Source organism: Sus scrofa, chromosome 6 (genome assembly GCF_054392235.1).
Source record: "Sus scrofa isolate SSC_HxYL_T2T_F1_AM1 chromosome 6, Sscrofa_HxYL_maternal_Yorkshire_Landrace_v2.0, whole genome shotgun sequence".
In the NCBI taxonomy this organism is placed as follows: Eukaryota; Metazoa; Chordata; class Mammalia; order Artiodactyla; family Suidae; genus Sus; species Sus scrofa.
Window position 1 is genome coordinate 162,056,581 of NC_139388.1, and position 16,271 is coordinate 162,072,851.

At 40.6% G+C, this 16,271-nt stretch overlaps 1 protein-coding gene across 3 annotated transcripts in view; it reads right to left on the reverse strand.

Annotated features, from left to right (window-relative positions):
• The window catches only part of TTC4 (tetratricopeptide repeat domain 4), a 35,241-nt gene that overhangs the window by 6,175 nt on the left and 12,795 nt on the right, over positions 1-16,271 (reverse strand). For 2 of the 3 annotated variants that reach the window (XM_084965021.1, XM_003127973.5), the window contains 3 exons: positions 7,539-7,625; positions 5,037-5,254; positions 4,379-4,460 (listed from right to left, as the gene is read on the reverse strand). In XM_084965021.1, coding sequence (XP_084821147.1) covers positions 4,379-4,460; positions 5,037-5,254; positions 7,539-7,625 — 387 coding nt within the window. Of the gene's footprint in view, positions 1-4,105; positions 4,461-5,036; positions 5,255-7,538; positions 7,626-16,271 lie in introns of all 3 variants that reach the window. The other variant, XR_014808228.1, reaches the window with a different exon arrangement.

Sequence of the window (16,271 nt, forward strand, 5' to 3'; positions counted from 1 at the left end):
TGCATTAACAAAAGGAAGGACAAAAAACACGTGATCATATCAATAAACACCAAAAAAGCATCTGGAAAATTCAAGATGTGATAAAAATTCTCACCAAAGTGGGCACAGAGAGAACATATTTCAACATAACAAAGGCCATTTATGACAGCTCGCAGCTAATATAATATTTAGTTGTGCAAAATTAAAAGTCTTCCCACTAAATTCTGGAATAGGACAAGGATGCCCACTCTCATCACTTCTATTGAACATAATAATGGAAGTCATAGGCATAGCAGACAAAAAAAATAAAAAGTATCCAAACTGTCCCTACTTGCAGATAACATGACAGTCTATATGGAGAACCCTAAAGTTTCTACACAAAAACTATTAGAATAAGTGAATTCAGCAAGGAAGCAAGACAGAAAGTTAATATATTGAAATCTGTTGCAATTCTTTAACATAAAATATAAAAAAGTAGAAAAAAAAATCCTGTTTAAAAACCACGGCTAAAAACAAAAAAAAACCCACCTAGGAATAAACTTAACCAAGGAGGTTAAAGACCTAAGCACTTAAAATTATAAAACACCGATAAAGTATATTGCTGACTGAAAGAGATATAAAGCAAGCCCATGCCCTTGGATTGGAAGGATTAGTATTGTTAAAATGTGCATGCTGCCTGAAGCAATCTATAGATTTAATGCAATTCCTTATCAAAACATCCAGGACATTTTTCACAGAACTAGAACAAATAATCCAAAAATTTATATGGAACCATAAAAGACCCAGAATTGCCAAAGCAATCCTGAGGGGAAAAAAACAAGGCAGGAGGCATAACTCTTCCAGATTTCAGACAATACTACAAAGCTACAGTAATCAAAACAGCATGATGGTACTCGGGCAGGGCAGGGGGGACAGACACAGAGATCAATGGAACAGAACAGAGTCCAGAAATAAACCCACACACCCCGGAGTTCCGGTTATGGCTCAGTGGCAAAAAACCCAACTAGTATCCGTGAAGATGCGGGTCCAATCCCTGGCCTTGCTCAGTGGGTTAAGTAAGGATCTGGCACTACCGTGAGATGTGTAGGTCACAGACACAGCTCAGATCTGGCATTGCTGTGGCTATGGCTATGGCTGGGAACTTCCATATGCCACAGGTGCAGCCCTAAAAAGCAAATAAATAAACAAACCCACATGCCTCCATTCAATTAATGCAAGAATATACAATGGAGAAACGACAGTCTCTTCAGTAAGTGGTGCTGGGAAAGTTGGACAGCTACGTGTAAACCAAGGTAATCAGAGCAGTCCCTCACATCACATATAAAAATAGAATCAAATGGTTTTAAGACCTAAATATTAAATATGACATCATAAAACTCCTACAAGAGGACACAGGCAAAACATTCTTTGACACAACCATTGTAATATTTTCTTAGGTCTCCCAAGGCAAAAGAAATAAAAGCAAAAGTAAACAAATGGGATGTAATCAAACATGAAAACTTTTGCACAGCAAAAGAAACAATCAGCAAAATGAAAAGACAACCTGCAGAATGGGAGAAAAATATCTGCAAATGTTGTGACTGACAAGGGGTTAATATTCAAAGTTTACAGCCACTCATTCAACTCAGTATCAAAAAAACCAACAACTCAATCAAAAACGGGCAGAGGACCCAGACAGACATTTCTCTAAAGATACACAGATGGCCACGAGGCACGTGAAAAGATGTTCGTCACTTATTATTAGAGAAATGCAAATCAAAAACCACAATGAGGTATTACTCACACTGGTCAGAAAGACTATCATCAAAGTCTACAAATAATAAATGCTGGAAAGGGTGTGGAGAAAAGGGAACCCTCCTGCACTGTTGATGGGAATGTAAATTAGTGCAGCCATTATGGAAAACAATATGAAGATTCCTTAAAAAATTAAAAATAGATCTACCATATGATCCAGCAATCCCACTGCTGGGCATATATCCAGAAAAGAAAAAACCTCTAATTCAAAAAGATGCATGCTCCCCACTGTTCACAGGCGCACTATTTATAATAGCCAAGATATGGAAACCACCCAAGTGCCCATCAACAGATAACTGGCTTAAGAAAACATATACACACAGACACACACATATATTATTCAGCCGTAAAAAAGAATGATATATTGCCATTTGCAGCACACGGATGGACCTAGACAATACTAAGTGAAGTAAGACAAAGACAAATATAAATATTATATGATATCACTTATGTGTGGAATCTAAAAGAAATAATACAAATGAAGCTACATACAAAATAGAAACAGACTCAAACACAAAACAAACTTTGCTATCAAAGGGGAAAGGGTGAGAGGGAGGGATAAATTAGGAGTTTGGGATTAACAGACACAAACTGTGGCTCAGTGGACATGAATCTGACTAGCATCCATGAGGACGCAGATTTGGTCCCTGGCCTTGCTCAGTGGGTTAAGGAGCCGGCATTGCCGTGAGCTGTGGTATAGGTCGCAGATGCAGCTTGGATCCCACGTTGCTATGGCTGTGGTATGAACCAGCAGCTACAGCTCCAATTCGACCCCTAGCCTGGGAACCTCCATATTCCCTGGGTGTGGCCCTACAAAGCCAAAAAAAGAAAAAACCAGATGCAAACTACTATACATAAACTATATAAGCAACAAGGATTTATTCTCTAGCAAAGGGAATTATATTCAATATCTTATAATAACGTAAAATGAAAACTATATATAAGTGAATCACTTTTCTGTATACCTGAAACTAACAGAATACTGTAAATCAACTATACTCCAATTAAAATTTTTTTAAAATAGTAGTATGCCCAAAAAAAGAGAAAAACACAAACACCATATGCTATCACTTATGTATGGAATCTAAAAAAAAGGATACAACGAACTTATTTGCAGAACAGAAACAGACTCACAGACTTTGAAAAACTTAATGGTTACCAAAGGAGAGAGCTTAGGGGGCAGAGATGGGCTGGGAGTTTGGGATGCAATGTTCTAAAATTAGGTTATGATGATGGTTGTACAACTATAAATATAATAAAACTCACTGAATTAAAAAAATAAAATTTTATTTATTTATTTATTTTTTTGGGGGGCTTTTTGCTATTTCTTTGGGCCGCTCCCGCGGCATATGGAGGTTCCCAGGCTAGGGGTCTAATCGGAGCTCTAGCTGCCAGCCTACGCCACAGCCACAGCAACGCGGGATCCGAGCTGCGTCTGCAACCTACACCACAGCTCATGGCAACGCCGGATCCTTAACCCACTGAGCAAGGGCAGGGACCGAACCCTGCAACCTCATGGTTCCTAGTCGGATTCGTTAACCACTGCGCCATGACGGGAACTCCTAAAAAAATAAAATTTTAAATACACTAAAGAAAAAAAAGGACATTGCTGGGGGAAAATTTGTGAAAACAGAATGGAGTCTGAAGATTAGCTGGTTAGTAGTGTATCAAAGTTAACTTCCCAATTTTGATGACTGATTGGGATTATGAAAGAAAATGTCCTTGTATTTAGGAAATAGACACTAAAGTATTCAGGGGTACTGAGGGCATCAGCTGGCATCTTACTCTCAAATAGTTAGAAGACAAATTCTTTTTTTTTTTTTTTTTTTTTTTTTGTCTTTTTATGGCCACACCCACAGCATATGGAGATTCCCAGGTTAGGATCCCACTAGCTAGGGGCTGAATTAGAGCTGTAGCCCCTGGCCTACGCCACAGCCACAGCCACATCAGATCCAAGCTATGTCTGCAACGTACACCACAGCTCATGGCAACACTGGATCCTTAACCCACTGAGCAAGGCCAGGGATCCACTCCGCATCCTCATGGATACTAGTTGGGTTCGTGAACCACTGAGCCACAATGGGAACTCCCAGAAGACAAATTCTTTGTTCTATAAATTGCGATTATTTTTTTTTTAAGAGTTGCAACAATGGAATGTTATTCAGCCTTAAAAAAGGAAGAGGATTCTGACATGCTACAACACAATGAACATTAAAGACATTATACCAAGTGAAATAAGCCAAAAGGACAAATACTGTATGATTCCACTTAAGTGAGGCACCTAGAGCAGATAAATTCAGAGACAGAAAGTCGAAGGGTGGATGCCATGGGCTGGGGAGTAGGGAGGTAAAATAACTCACTATTTTCATTAATAGGGATAGAGTTTCAGTTTAGAAGGATGAAAATGGAGACAGGTGGTGGTGTGATCAACAAGGTCACTGTACCTAATGCTACTGAACTGTGCACTTAAAAATTGTTAAAATGGTAAATTTTATGTTCTGTACATATTACCACAATTTTTTTTTAAAAGGGCAGTGAATTCTAGCCGCATCCCCTGTTCCCCTGCTCCCCCAATTCTCATGGAGGAACAAAATAAAACTCTTACCTCTAAATTATCAGGGCAGTATTTTTGCTCTAAGTCCCAAGAGGGCGTTTCACCAAACATCACCATTAGGTGATCAATAAACCTAAGGAGATAAAATATCAATTGATCTGGGTATCAATAACTCATGCTCTGTTTTTCACACACCACAGTCCCCAGACACCAAATCACAGAGATACTAAGAATGTATAAATCATGAAATGCAGGATTAATGCATTTTGAGAGCAGTGCCCAAAATGTGCGTATCACTAGTTTTATTATGATACAGTAATTCTCTTTAAAGGGACTCAAGATTAACAACATTCCCACACTGACCCTATCAAATCACGTTAAAATAGCCAGTTATATGTTTTCTAATAAATACACTCTTCAATTACTATGCATGTACTACCTCTATGACTTCATCTCTCACCAGAGAGAAGTAGCAGTGCTTGACACTGTACATGATATTACTATGAAGGTGAGAAAGTATCTGTCACTGCAAAGCTACTTAGTCAAAGGAGAAATCAGCTATGGGATAGAGAGATTATGCCAAACCAAACTGTGCAAAACCCTCTAAAACCATTCTCTTCCCTCCTCAACCAAAAATCTATCTATCTGTCCTGCTGAGACAGCAGGAAGCTCAGAAGCATAAGCAGAGGGCTCCTGGGGAAGGAAGTACCTGGAGTCCTCGTGAAAAGCAGAGATGAAGTCCGACTGGGCATACTCCGGGTACAGAAAGAGCACAGGCCAGCTCAGTCTGCCCTGGTCATCTACACTCAGCCTGGCTCCATAGGGGTTCTCAGAACTGAGCCCATTCAGGAAAAGCTCACCAAGACCTTCTGAGGCTGAATCTTCATCTTCTCCAGCAGCTTCAGAGACTAGCCTGATGCTCCTAGCCTGGGTTATGGACAGAAGCACATACATTATACATGGAAGGATGCAAACCCCTTTCACTAAAAAGAGAAACCAAAACACTGCGAGCTCCCTGAGGGCCAGCTCTACATGATTCAGCTTCATTATCCCTGAGGCCTGGCACAGAGCAGGCATCATCTGTTTAACTCGCCTTCACTGGGCACCTACCACATGCTAGACTCTGACACAGAGATGAACTAAATGTGGTAATAAGTGCGACATGAGGGAAGAAGTAAAGTGGTGGAACTGCAGACCATGAATAATTCATGCAGCCTGGGGGCTGCAGGTGACTGAGGAATGCTAGGCCTTGAACAATGATTCTGAAAGGCAGAAAAAGTGGAGGCTGGAGGGAGTGGGAAGGGCATTCTGCCCCAAGGAACAGCCAAGTAACACCATGTGCAAAGGTACAGAAAGATGCAGAGTTCCTGTTATGGCTCCGTGGGTTAAGAATCCAACTAGTATCCATGAGGATGCAGGTTTGATCCCTGGCCTCATTCAGTGGGTTAAGGATCTGGTGTTGCCACAAGCTTCGGTGTAGGTCACAGATGAGGCTTGGATCCCAAGTTGCTTTGGCTGTGGCGGAGGCCAGCAGGTGCAGCAGACTCCTAGCCTGGGACGTCCACATACAGCAGGTATGGCCCTAAAAAGAAAGAGAAAACAAAAGAAAAAAAAAAGTACTGAAAGATGCAGAGAGTGGAAGGTACAAAAATGGCAAATGTTGGGAGTTCCCGTCATGGCTCAGCAGAAACGAATCTGACTAGCAACCATGAGGACACAGGTTGGATCCCTGGCCTCACTCAGTGGGTTAAGGATCCGGTGTTGTTGTGAGCTGTGGTGTAGGTCACAGACATGGCTCAGATCCAGCGTGGCTGTGGCTATGGCTGTGGCACAGGCCAGCGGCTCCAGCTCCGATTTGATCCCTAGCCTGGGAACCTCCATATGCCACAAGCACATGGCCCTAAAATGACCAAAAAGGAAAAAAAAAAAGAGAAAAAAAAAAAAAAAAAGGCAAATGTCTCAGTTTGGCCAGGACATGGACACTAAATATAATTCACATGCTGGCTTAATCTTGACTGTCTCATGGAAATAAGGACAAATCAAAGGTCTGAAAAGTAAAGTCACCTCTTACGTATGCTGTGTGGAGGTTCATAAGGCTAGCACCCAAGGGGAAAATTACATGTAATCAAAATTACTTCAATGGTATCTCATAAATCAGGAGTTGGCAAGCTTTCCCTTAAAGGGTCACACAAGAAATACTTAAGCTTTGCAGGCCCAATGGTCTCTGTGCTATTACTCAACTCTGCCATTGTAAGTATGAAAACAGCCACCAGTACATAACACATACATAAGCAGGCATGCCGTGAGCCATTGGCAACAGCTTGCTGACCCTGCTTTAAATGATTAAAATACCATATATACAGCTTTGTGTATATTACCGTTGAGAGTAATTCTTACCTACACTGAAGTCTGAGATGCAGAGTTAAAGGAGAGACCCAAAAGAAGGTCTGTATGCAAATGTCTGGGCATTCCAATATTCTACATTTTAGATCCCTCTAGAGTATTCCCTTCTGTTTAGTCTGTTAATGTGTTGAGAGATTTCTTGTTGCCAGGAGGGACAACTGGAGTGCATCTTAGTAGTATGAAGTTCTCAAAGTCAACAAGTAACTTAAATAGGCAAATAACTTAACAAAGAATCAAACAAAGAACCCATCCCCAAACCTCATGGCCAAGTATTACTTCCCTTGTGAATCCAAGGCTCAGCAGGTGACCTTTGGGGTATCCAGGTGAAAACAAAATCAGACTATATTCATTTAAAATGCCAGAAAGAGAGGAAGGGAGAGGTAGAATTTTGTGTGGTTATTACAATTACAAGAGCAACATCCTAAATATTCAGGCTTTCTCAGGACGCAGTATAACACAGGGGCTAAGAGCAAGGACCTGGCTCTGAAAAAGTAGCTGTGTGAGGTTTCTTCATCTCCCTGAGACAATGTAATCATCTACCAAAACAGGAGCAGGAGGACTTACTTCAGAAGGCTACTGTGAAGATTAGAGAATCTTTAACCCATGGCAACTATTCAGTGTATGTTACCTGAGACCAACACAGGTACACAAGTCAGAAGCCGACTGAACACAGGGGGTCTGACTTGTCACACCACTTTACCAAAAGCAGAAAGAGAATTCAGGCAAAGCATCCCCAGAAAGGTTCCCAACAGGTTTCAGGATTAGGGGATTTCACAAGACCCATAGGGCCTAAGGTTTGAAGACTCACCTTGATGGCCTGGAGTAAAGCCTCATTCTGATTCTGCTCCTTCTTTTCTTTCAACTTTGCTTTCCTTATATCCCTCTGTTCAGTTCGCTGAAAGTGAAATTCAGATGCATCAGCTCTAGGGAACTTGCCTCCTCTTCTGATCCCAAATAACTACTTCTGTTCTCTATTCAACCCAGGCTGCTGTACATCAAGGCATACCAGAGGCTGGATTCAGTTCCAGCCAAAGAGCTCAGTCTACCGAGGGGGACAGACACGTAAAAGGTCTGCTATGTGTTACCCTCGTTGTGTCCATCAAGGGTTAGGAAACACAGAGCAGGGAGGGACTGATGCTGCCCCACCTCGGAGGTGGGTTTAGACAGAAACCAGATGAAAGAGAAAGGGCACTCTTGGTGGATGGACTGACACAGGGCCCACGGGGCATTTTAACTTTCTGCTATGGCTGGAATATAGGGTTACACTGGAACAACCCAGGCCAAGAACTTACCAGAGGCTCTGCCTTTTGACAATTATAGTCCATGAGAGAAAAATACCACCAGTCTGCTTCATTTCACAGAAAATTTCCATTTCCTCTTCTGGCTAATCTACCAAAAAAACAGTTGATGCTACTCCTACCCTCAGGATTGTGGATGAATAGGGGCCAGCCAACTTTTTCCGTAAAGTGTCAGATAATAAATACTTTAGGCTTTGCAGACCATGTATGGGCTCTGTCATATTATCGGGTTTTGTTTGTGAAAAACATTCTTGGTTCACAGAATGTACAAAGAGAGGACACAGGGTGGATTTAGCCTGTGGGTCAGTTTCATGAGCCCTGCTCTAAAATATAGCACGACCACCCTTACCTTCTCCAGAGAAGCCCCACAGATGCTAACACAGATTTTTTTTTTTTTTTCCCCTCATGAAGAGTCTAGCTCCTTTCAAGAAACAAGGGCTGATAACTCTTGGCCATGACTTCTCCAATCGAGTCTGCCAAAGCAACTGCAAAAGCCCTTTCTGCTGTTAGGAAGTTTGATGACACCATCAAGAGTAATCAAACCCCACCCCATGTACGCTATTACAACTATGTCCAATTCTGCCCTCACAGTGAGCTGAGCCACACTAACCAGCCACATTAGAGAATGATAAGGTAGATGATTAAGGATGACTTGAATTTTGTCCCGTGTTGTTTTTCTTCTGATTTACAGACACAAGTGGGTGGGTGTGGCTTCCCTGCTTCTTACCTGAAGTTTGGGCCACATAAAGCCTCTATAACCCCCAGGTCACAGGAGCCCTAAACTATGGAGTTTGCTGCCCTTTATTAAAAAAAAAAAAAACAAAAAACACTCCAACTAAGACAGAGAACATTTCTATTCCCTGGAAAGCTCCCTCATATCCTCATACCCCTTTGCAGTCACTGATAGGTTGGTTTCTTTTCATTACCAAGTCATATTCCATTGTTTGAATATACCACATTTTACCTATCCTCCTACTGTTGGACACAAAGCCTGTTTCCGGATTATTATGAATAAAATAGGCTATCAACATTCTTACACAAGTCTTTTCATGAGCATGTTTTCATTTCTCTTAGGTAGATACCTACGAGTAAAATTGCTGGATCAAAGGTATACGAAACTGTCAAACTGATTTCCAAAGTGGTTGTACAGTTTTATATCCCACTGGGAATGTATGAAGAGTTCCAATTCCTCCACATCTCCAGTATTTGCTATTGTCAGTCCTGTGAACTGGGATCTTTACAGATTTACCTATTTTGGATATTTCATATATATATGGAATCATACAATATATGATCTTTTATACACTGCCTTCTTTCACTCAACATAATGTTTCTGAGATTCAGCTACACTGTAGCATGATGTATCAGTACTTCCTTCCTTTTTACAACTGAATAATATTCCACTGTATGGACATACCACATTTTATCTATCATCAGTTGATAGACATTTAGATTGTTTTCAGTTTTTGGCCATTGTGAATAATGTTGCTATGTACATTTATGTACAAGTATTTGAATACTTGGTTTCAATTCTCTTGGGTACATACCTAGGAGTGGAAATGCTGGGTCATGTGGCAATTCTACCATTAATTTTTTGAGGAACTTTCAAATTGCCTTCCATGGAGGCTGCACCATTTTATATTCCCACCAGCCATGTATGAGTGTTTCAGTTTCTCCACATCTTTATCATTTGTTATTTTCCTTGAAAAATTAGAGCCTTCCTAGAGGGTATGAAATACTATCTCCCATTCTGGGGTTGTCTCTTCACTTTCTTATCAAACCTGGGATATTTTCAGATATTATTTCCTCAGATATTCCTTTGTGTCTGTCTCTCCTCTCCTGGGACTCCCATTATGCCTATGATATGCTTCACAGCATACCACAGGTCTCCCACTTTCCACCTTTCTCTGTTCTTTTTTCTTTCTATTCCTCAGGCTAATTACCGTTGACCTATCTTCAAAGTTCTACTCTTGAGCCCCTTAGTGAATTTTTTATTTCATTTGTTCATTTTTCTTTATTGATATTCCCTATTTGATGAGACACTGTTCTCGTTATGTCTTTTTAAAGTTCTTTAGGCATTGTTTCCTTTCATTGCTGGATGAAAGAATGTTCCTTTGTAGACAAAGAATGTCATCTGCCATTTCAGTGAACAAAAGACACTGCAGCCATAAAGCCATCAGCCACCGCAGCCACCCCCAGTGGTGCTCCCTGAGGGAAACTCAGGATGGAGAAAAACAGGGTACCCATATCAAGCCATCAGCCACTGCAGGCACCCTTGACCATGGACCCTGAGGGAATTCAGGATGGAGAAAAACAGGATACTGGCTCTAGATATTTGCCATGCTGTTATCAAAGGAATAATTTCAATAATCCCAGACTCTTTACATACACAGAAAATCACTGAAATCTTTAACTTGAGATATCTGTTGCTTTAATTATAAGTAATCTTTTGATGTTCAAGTACATACTTTGTTTGTTTTGCAAAAATTCCCATATACCTTAGCTCCTCCCTTGCCTCTTTGATCAGTCCCTCAGAACTATCTGACAAGCTGTATTCCAGGCCTAAGTCCTCAGTAAGTCAGCAGAAAAAAATACAATTCTCAACTCTTTAAGTTGTGCTTTTTTCCCCCAGTCAACAATTCTGGTAACCATAAAGGGACCAAGAGCAGACTTCTCTCTGTCTGAACTCTACAAGGAGCCAGAGCCTTAGTACCAGCAGAGGCCTCTTGTGCCTGTTTGCCTCAGAGGGTTCAAATTTGGGTGAGTCCTCTTGCTTCCCAGATCTCTCAATTATTGGTTGATGATCCTGAGTTTTAGTTGGTGGTATATATATTATCAAAATTAAATTTATAAAAGAGCTCCATTTAACTGACTTAAAAGTAAGCACTTACAAATTAAATATTTCTAAATACAAAGGAAACTGGCCAGAACAAATTTCAGGTTCACATGATCTAGCAAATATTCAGTATCAAATTAGTATCTGGTATTAAAGGTGGCTTAAACATGCAGTATAAACATATCTGTCTTTTTTATTTTTTTTTTTTTGTTGCGGCCATAGTATGCCGAAATTCCCAGGCCAGAGGTTGAACCCACAGCACTGCACTGACAACACCTAATCCCTAACTGCTAGGCCACCAGGGAACTTCAATGCAGGTCTTACTTGACTGTACTTAGATTGTACCTAGGTTAACCCAAGTTCATGTTATTTCTGTTGCAGAGCTTGCTGGCAAGAAATTAACTTGGTATTGTCAACAGAAGAAAAATGGTACAACCTAAAAGTTGAGAATTATGTTTTACACAGAGGACTTGCTGAGGACTTAAGCCTGGGGAGGCAGTCTCTCAGATGGCTCTGAGGGAAAGCTCTGAAGAGATAAATAGAGGAGGAACAGGATATTTAGGAGTTTGCAAAAACAACAAACAAGTAGTCAGAACCACAAAATATTGTTAAATAAAAACAGACAATGTGAGTTAATGAATTTAGAGCTTTCCTGTGTATGGGAAGACTCAAGAGTCTAGGCTCACTGAAATCATTCCTTTGATATGCATCTAACTATTTAGGGCCATGGAGTTTCCTTTGTGGATCAGCAGAAAATGAACCCAACTAGTGTCTGTGAGGACGTGGGTTCAACACCTGGCCTCGCTCAGTGGGTTAAGGATCCAGCACTGCCATGAGCTGTGGTGTAGGCTGGCAGCTGCAGCTCCAATTCAATCCCTAGCCTGAGAACTTCCATATGCCATAGGCATGGCCCTAAAAGACAAAACAAAACAAAACAACCATTTAGGGCAAGTATCCTGTCCCTTCCCCTCCCCCAAAAAAGCTGCAACATCTTCTGTTTACTGATATGGCAGGTGACATTCTTCATCCATAGTATGACGATATTTTCACAAGTTATAAAGGAAAGGTAAATGCGATAAGAGTAGGTGAACTCTTTAGGAATAATTATGTTTGGGATATGCTTACCTAAAAAAGTTTCTCTAGTGACTTGAGTTTTGCTAAGTTAAATGATGGAAATTCACTGAATATCCAGATCATTTCAAATAAGATAAAATACTGGAACATTAATTGCTAAACAGGTCTAAATTTACCTACTTTTGTCTCCTTACAAGAGGAAAACTAAAGATGTTTGGCTTTTTTAGACACATCTTGTACCACACTGAGGAAAGAAATTATGCTATGTGAAGATGTATGTTTCTATGGGTTTTAGAATATTCCTAAACTTGCCTATTAGGAAATGCTAGTATGAAAACAGTTCACAGTTACTTGCTGCTTGCTGGCTTTTGCTAGAGATTGAGGTTTTTAAAGGTTATGTTTTCAGCAAAATAAAGTATGAGGAATTGAAATACACTTTAAGGGGAACATGTGATTTTGTCCCAGAGCTCACTGTTTCTAGATGGAAAAATAAGGAATAAACTAGTTTAATAGAAAACAAAGTTTTGGCATTCCTGCCGTGGCTCAGCAGTTAAAGAACCCAACTAATATCCATGAGGACACAGGTTCAATCTCTGGCCTTGCTCAGTGGGTTAAGGATCCAGTATTGCCGTGAGCTGTAGTATAGGTTGCAGACACAGCTTGGATCTGATGTGGCTGTGGCATAGGCCGGTGGCTAGAGCTCCAATTTGACCCCTAGCTGGGGAACTTCCATATGCCATGGTGTTGCTCTAAAAAGACAAAAAAAGAAAACAAAAGTTTTCTTGGAATACTGCTTTTGATAACAGATTGTATGAGTTTCTTTGCCTTTAAGTGATCTATATTTGCTTTCTGGAAGTCTGTCACTTTGGTCAAGTATTATTTCACAGTGACTCATGATTCTATTTGACCAAGAATTTTGAAAACTTTTTGATATTTTTTGACAAAATTCCCAAATATCAAATTCTAATTGAAGTTCTTTTGACCCTCAGCTAACTCTGGGAAGTTTCAAAGGAACCCTGAGGCATCTAAGAGGAATATTAAACTAATTAGGTTTATTTGGTAAATTCAGTTACTTAAAAAACATTGTCAAGTGACTGGAGATAAACCTTCTTAGACTGCATGAGTAAATGTCATTCATATAGATATTCCAAAATTTATACAGCATTCCTAAAAATCTGATATATGGAGTTCCTGAGTTAAGGATCCAGCATTGTCTCTGTGGCAGCACAGTTCGATCCCCAGCCCAGTGCAGTGGGTTAAGGATCTGCTGTTGCCACAGCTATGGCGTAGGTTGCACCTACAGCTGGGATTCAATCCCTGGCCCAGGAACTTCCATATGCCATAGGTGCAGCCAAAAATATTAAAAAGAAAAAGAAAGTCTGATATGTCTTGGTTTAATGTTATGCTAATTATTATCTTAAAATGTTGTATGGCAAAGAAATAACCAAGTTTCTTGTCAATTTCATTATACTCAGATCTTTAACCATGCCATTTTAAGTCTTTTGTCATTCATAGACAATCGCTGTTTTACTTTGATGCTTTTATAAAATGAAGATCTCCAAGAAGATTCATAAAAGGGACTCTGACAAATATAAACTTCTGGTAACTTACCACTGAACTGGGTAAGAAATTACAAAACAATAAAGGAAAACGTGATGAATTCATCTAGATCAACAGGAATTAATTACATGCTACTGAATGAACTTTGATTAATATGACTTCTAACTTCATGACTCTTTTCTGAAATATACTGGCTGGGTTTTTTTTGTTTGTTTTTTGTTTTTTAATGGCTGCACCCGTGGCATATGTAAGCTCCCAGGTGCTGGATCCTTTAACCCACTGCGCTGGGCCAGGATTGAACCTGCACCTCTGCAGCAACCCAAGCCTCTGCAAGTCAGATTCTTCCACCCACTGCACCACAGCAGGAACTCCTGAAGTATACTGGCTTTTAATCTTTGTGTTCCAGAAAACCTTTTCTCTTATGGTAACTATGACCTACAGCACATATAAAAAGTATACCTTCATAAACAAAGATGAAACATTTATTTTTTCTCTCTGCTTGATCCCTCCAGAATTTGGCTTCTACAGCTGGCTCCTCTGGGAACTTGCTGGCTTATCATGACCAGATTACAACTAGTTACACGAACCACTGTTTTTATTTGCTCTCTCATTGTTTTCAAGTTATTTGTACCCCGTTCCTTTCTTTGCTGCACTATGACTCCATTAATGCTACTGCCTGTATTACCTACATCCTGTCTGTTTTAGAAGATTGTCGTCTCTTGCACTACCCTATTGTAGCCATGATTCTGACAAAATTAACGACAGCTAAACATCTTGAAGCAGTGGATCAAATATTTAACTCCACATAGAATAATTGTAACCCTAGATGTGGGAAGAAGACATAAGTGAAAACGTTTCCTGGGTAACAGACTAGTAAAACAGGCAATCCAGAGAATTTTAGATCATCAACTGGTCCTGATCCAAAAATTAGTGCCCTGAGTGGCCTCTCAGTAGAATCTTTGCCTGTTCTAGGAATGAGCCTTCCTTTGTCCTATAGGACAAAACTGGCCATGAAATACCTTCCAACCATTGGTTAAATTTATAACCAAGAGGAAGTGGTGTAGACAAAGAATGTAACCTGCCATTTTAGCAAACAAAGGATGTTGCAGTCATAAAACCAGCAGCTACTGCAGCCACCCTGATGGTGCACCCTGAAGGACACTCAGGAGGGAGAAAAACAGGATAATGATCCTACAGTTAAGGTGCATATCAAAGGAATAATTTCAACAGGGCCAGACTCTTGTATCCTCTCATACACAAAAAAGCACTATATTCATTAACTTGAGATGTCTATTTCTTTAATTAGCAGTGATTTTTTGATGTCCAACTACATGTTTTCTTGTCTTTTATTTTCAAAAACTCCTAAATCCTTGCTCCTCCCTTACCTCTTCAGAACAGTCCTTTGATCTGAGTGGCTGTATCCCAGGCTTAAGTCCTCAGTAAGTCTGCTGAATAAAACTTAATTCCCAAGTTCTAGGGTGTGCTCTTTTTTTTTTTCAGTCAACAGTTCTTAGAACATTTTAAATAGTTTTAAAGTCTTTGTGTTTTTTCTTTTTTCTTTTTAGAGTTACACCTGTGGCATTTGGAAGTTCCCAGGCAAGAGACCAAATCAGAGCTGCAGCTGCCAGCCTACACCATAGCCATAGCCATGCCAGATCCAAGCTGCATTTGCAACCTATGCCACAACCTTCGGCAACGCCAGATCATTAAACACTGAGTGAGGGTAGGGATCAAACCCACATCCTCATGAACACCACGGTGGGTTCTTAACCCACTGAGCCACAACAGGAACTCCATGTCTTTGTATTTTAAGTCCCACACCTGGACTTCCTCAGCAAGTTTCTGTTGATTTTTATTTCCTGGGTATGACCCATACTTTTAAGGCAGGAGGTAGATGGGCTCCAGGATAGACATTCGCAACTAGCCTCTTAGTTACACTTCCTGAGAAAGGAGATAGGTAGGCTCTGGGATAAATGTTTATAACCAGCCATCTATCTATACTTCGAGATAGAAATAACAACAGGCACAAGGCAAATCACTGGTACATGTCTCCTGTGAATTTGTTAAACAGTTGTAATGACAGGTTCAAAAGAGGGGCTGAGCCCTGCTGGGACGGAAGAACAAGGAGGTCCCATACCACCCATCCTCAGGAACAAGGAGACCCCAACTACACACGGGCAGAGAGACCCTCTGGGTCAGAAAGGGAGGAGGTGCCAAGCCATAAGAAGTCTGGATAACCATCCCGCCATGCTTGCTTTGGAACCCATCTTGGCCAAAAGATGCACACGCAGATCAGGGAAGGGCCCTGGGTCTGGTCAGGTGTAAAAGAAAGCAAGACGACCGACTAAAGGAAGCTGAAGACCCAGAAAGAAAGACTTCCCCATATAAGTGCTTAAGTCACCCTCTGGCATGCTCCTCATTGAGGCGGATGCCCACACCCTCACTCCTGTGGCTGTGGGTTACTGCTTTATTTCTGCCTTAGATAAAGAGACGACTTCTCTGTGCGCTCCCACATGCTGTACTGTGTTTCTACCAATAAACTTTCTACCTGTTTTTACAGTCTTTGCCTCCTTGAAGCATTTTTGCTTTCAAAGGGGGCAAGAATCAGGGCAACTCTGCTTTCAGCCTCTACCTAGTCTAGTGGATAGGATTTCTGGTTTTCATCCAGGCTGTCCAAGTTCAATTCCTGAGCAGAGAATTAAGATCTCGCTTTTAGCCATCACCCACTGCTGTCTCTCTGAAATCACTTTCTTAATTATTTACATATCTTGTG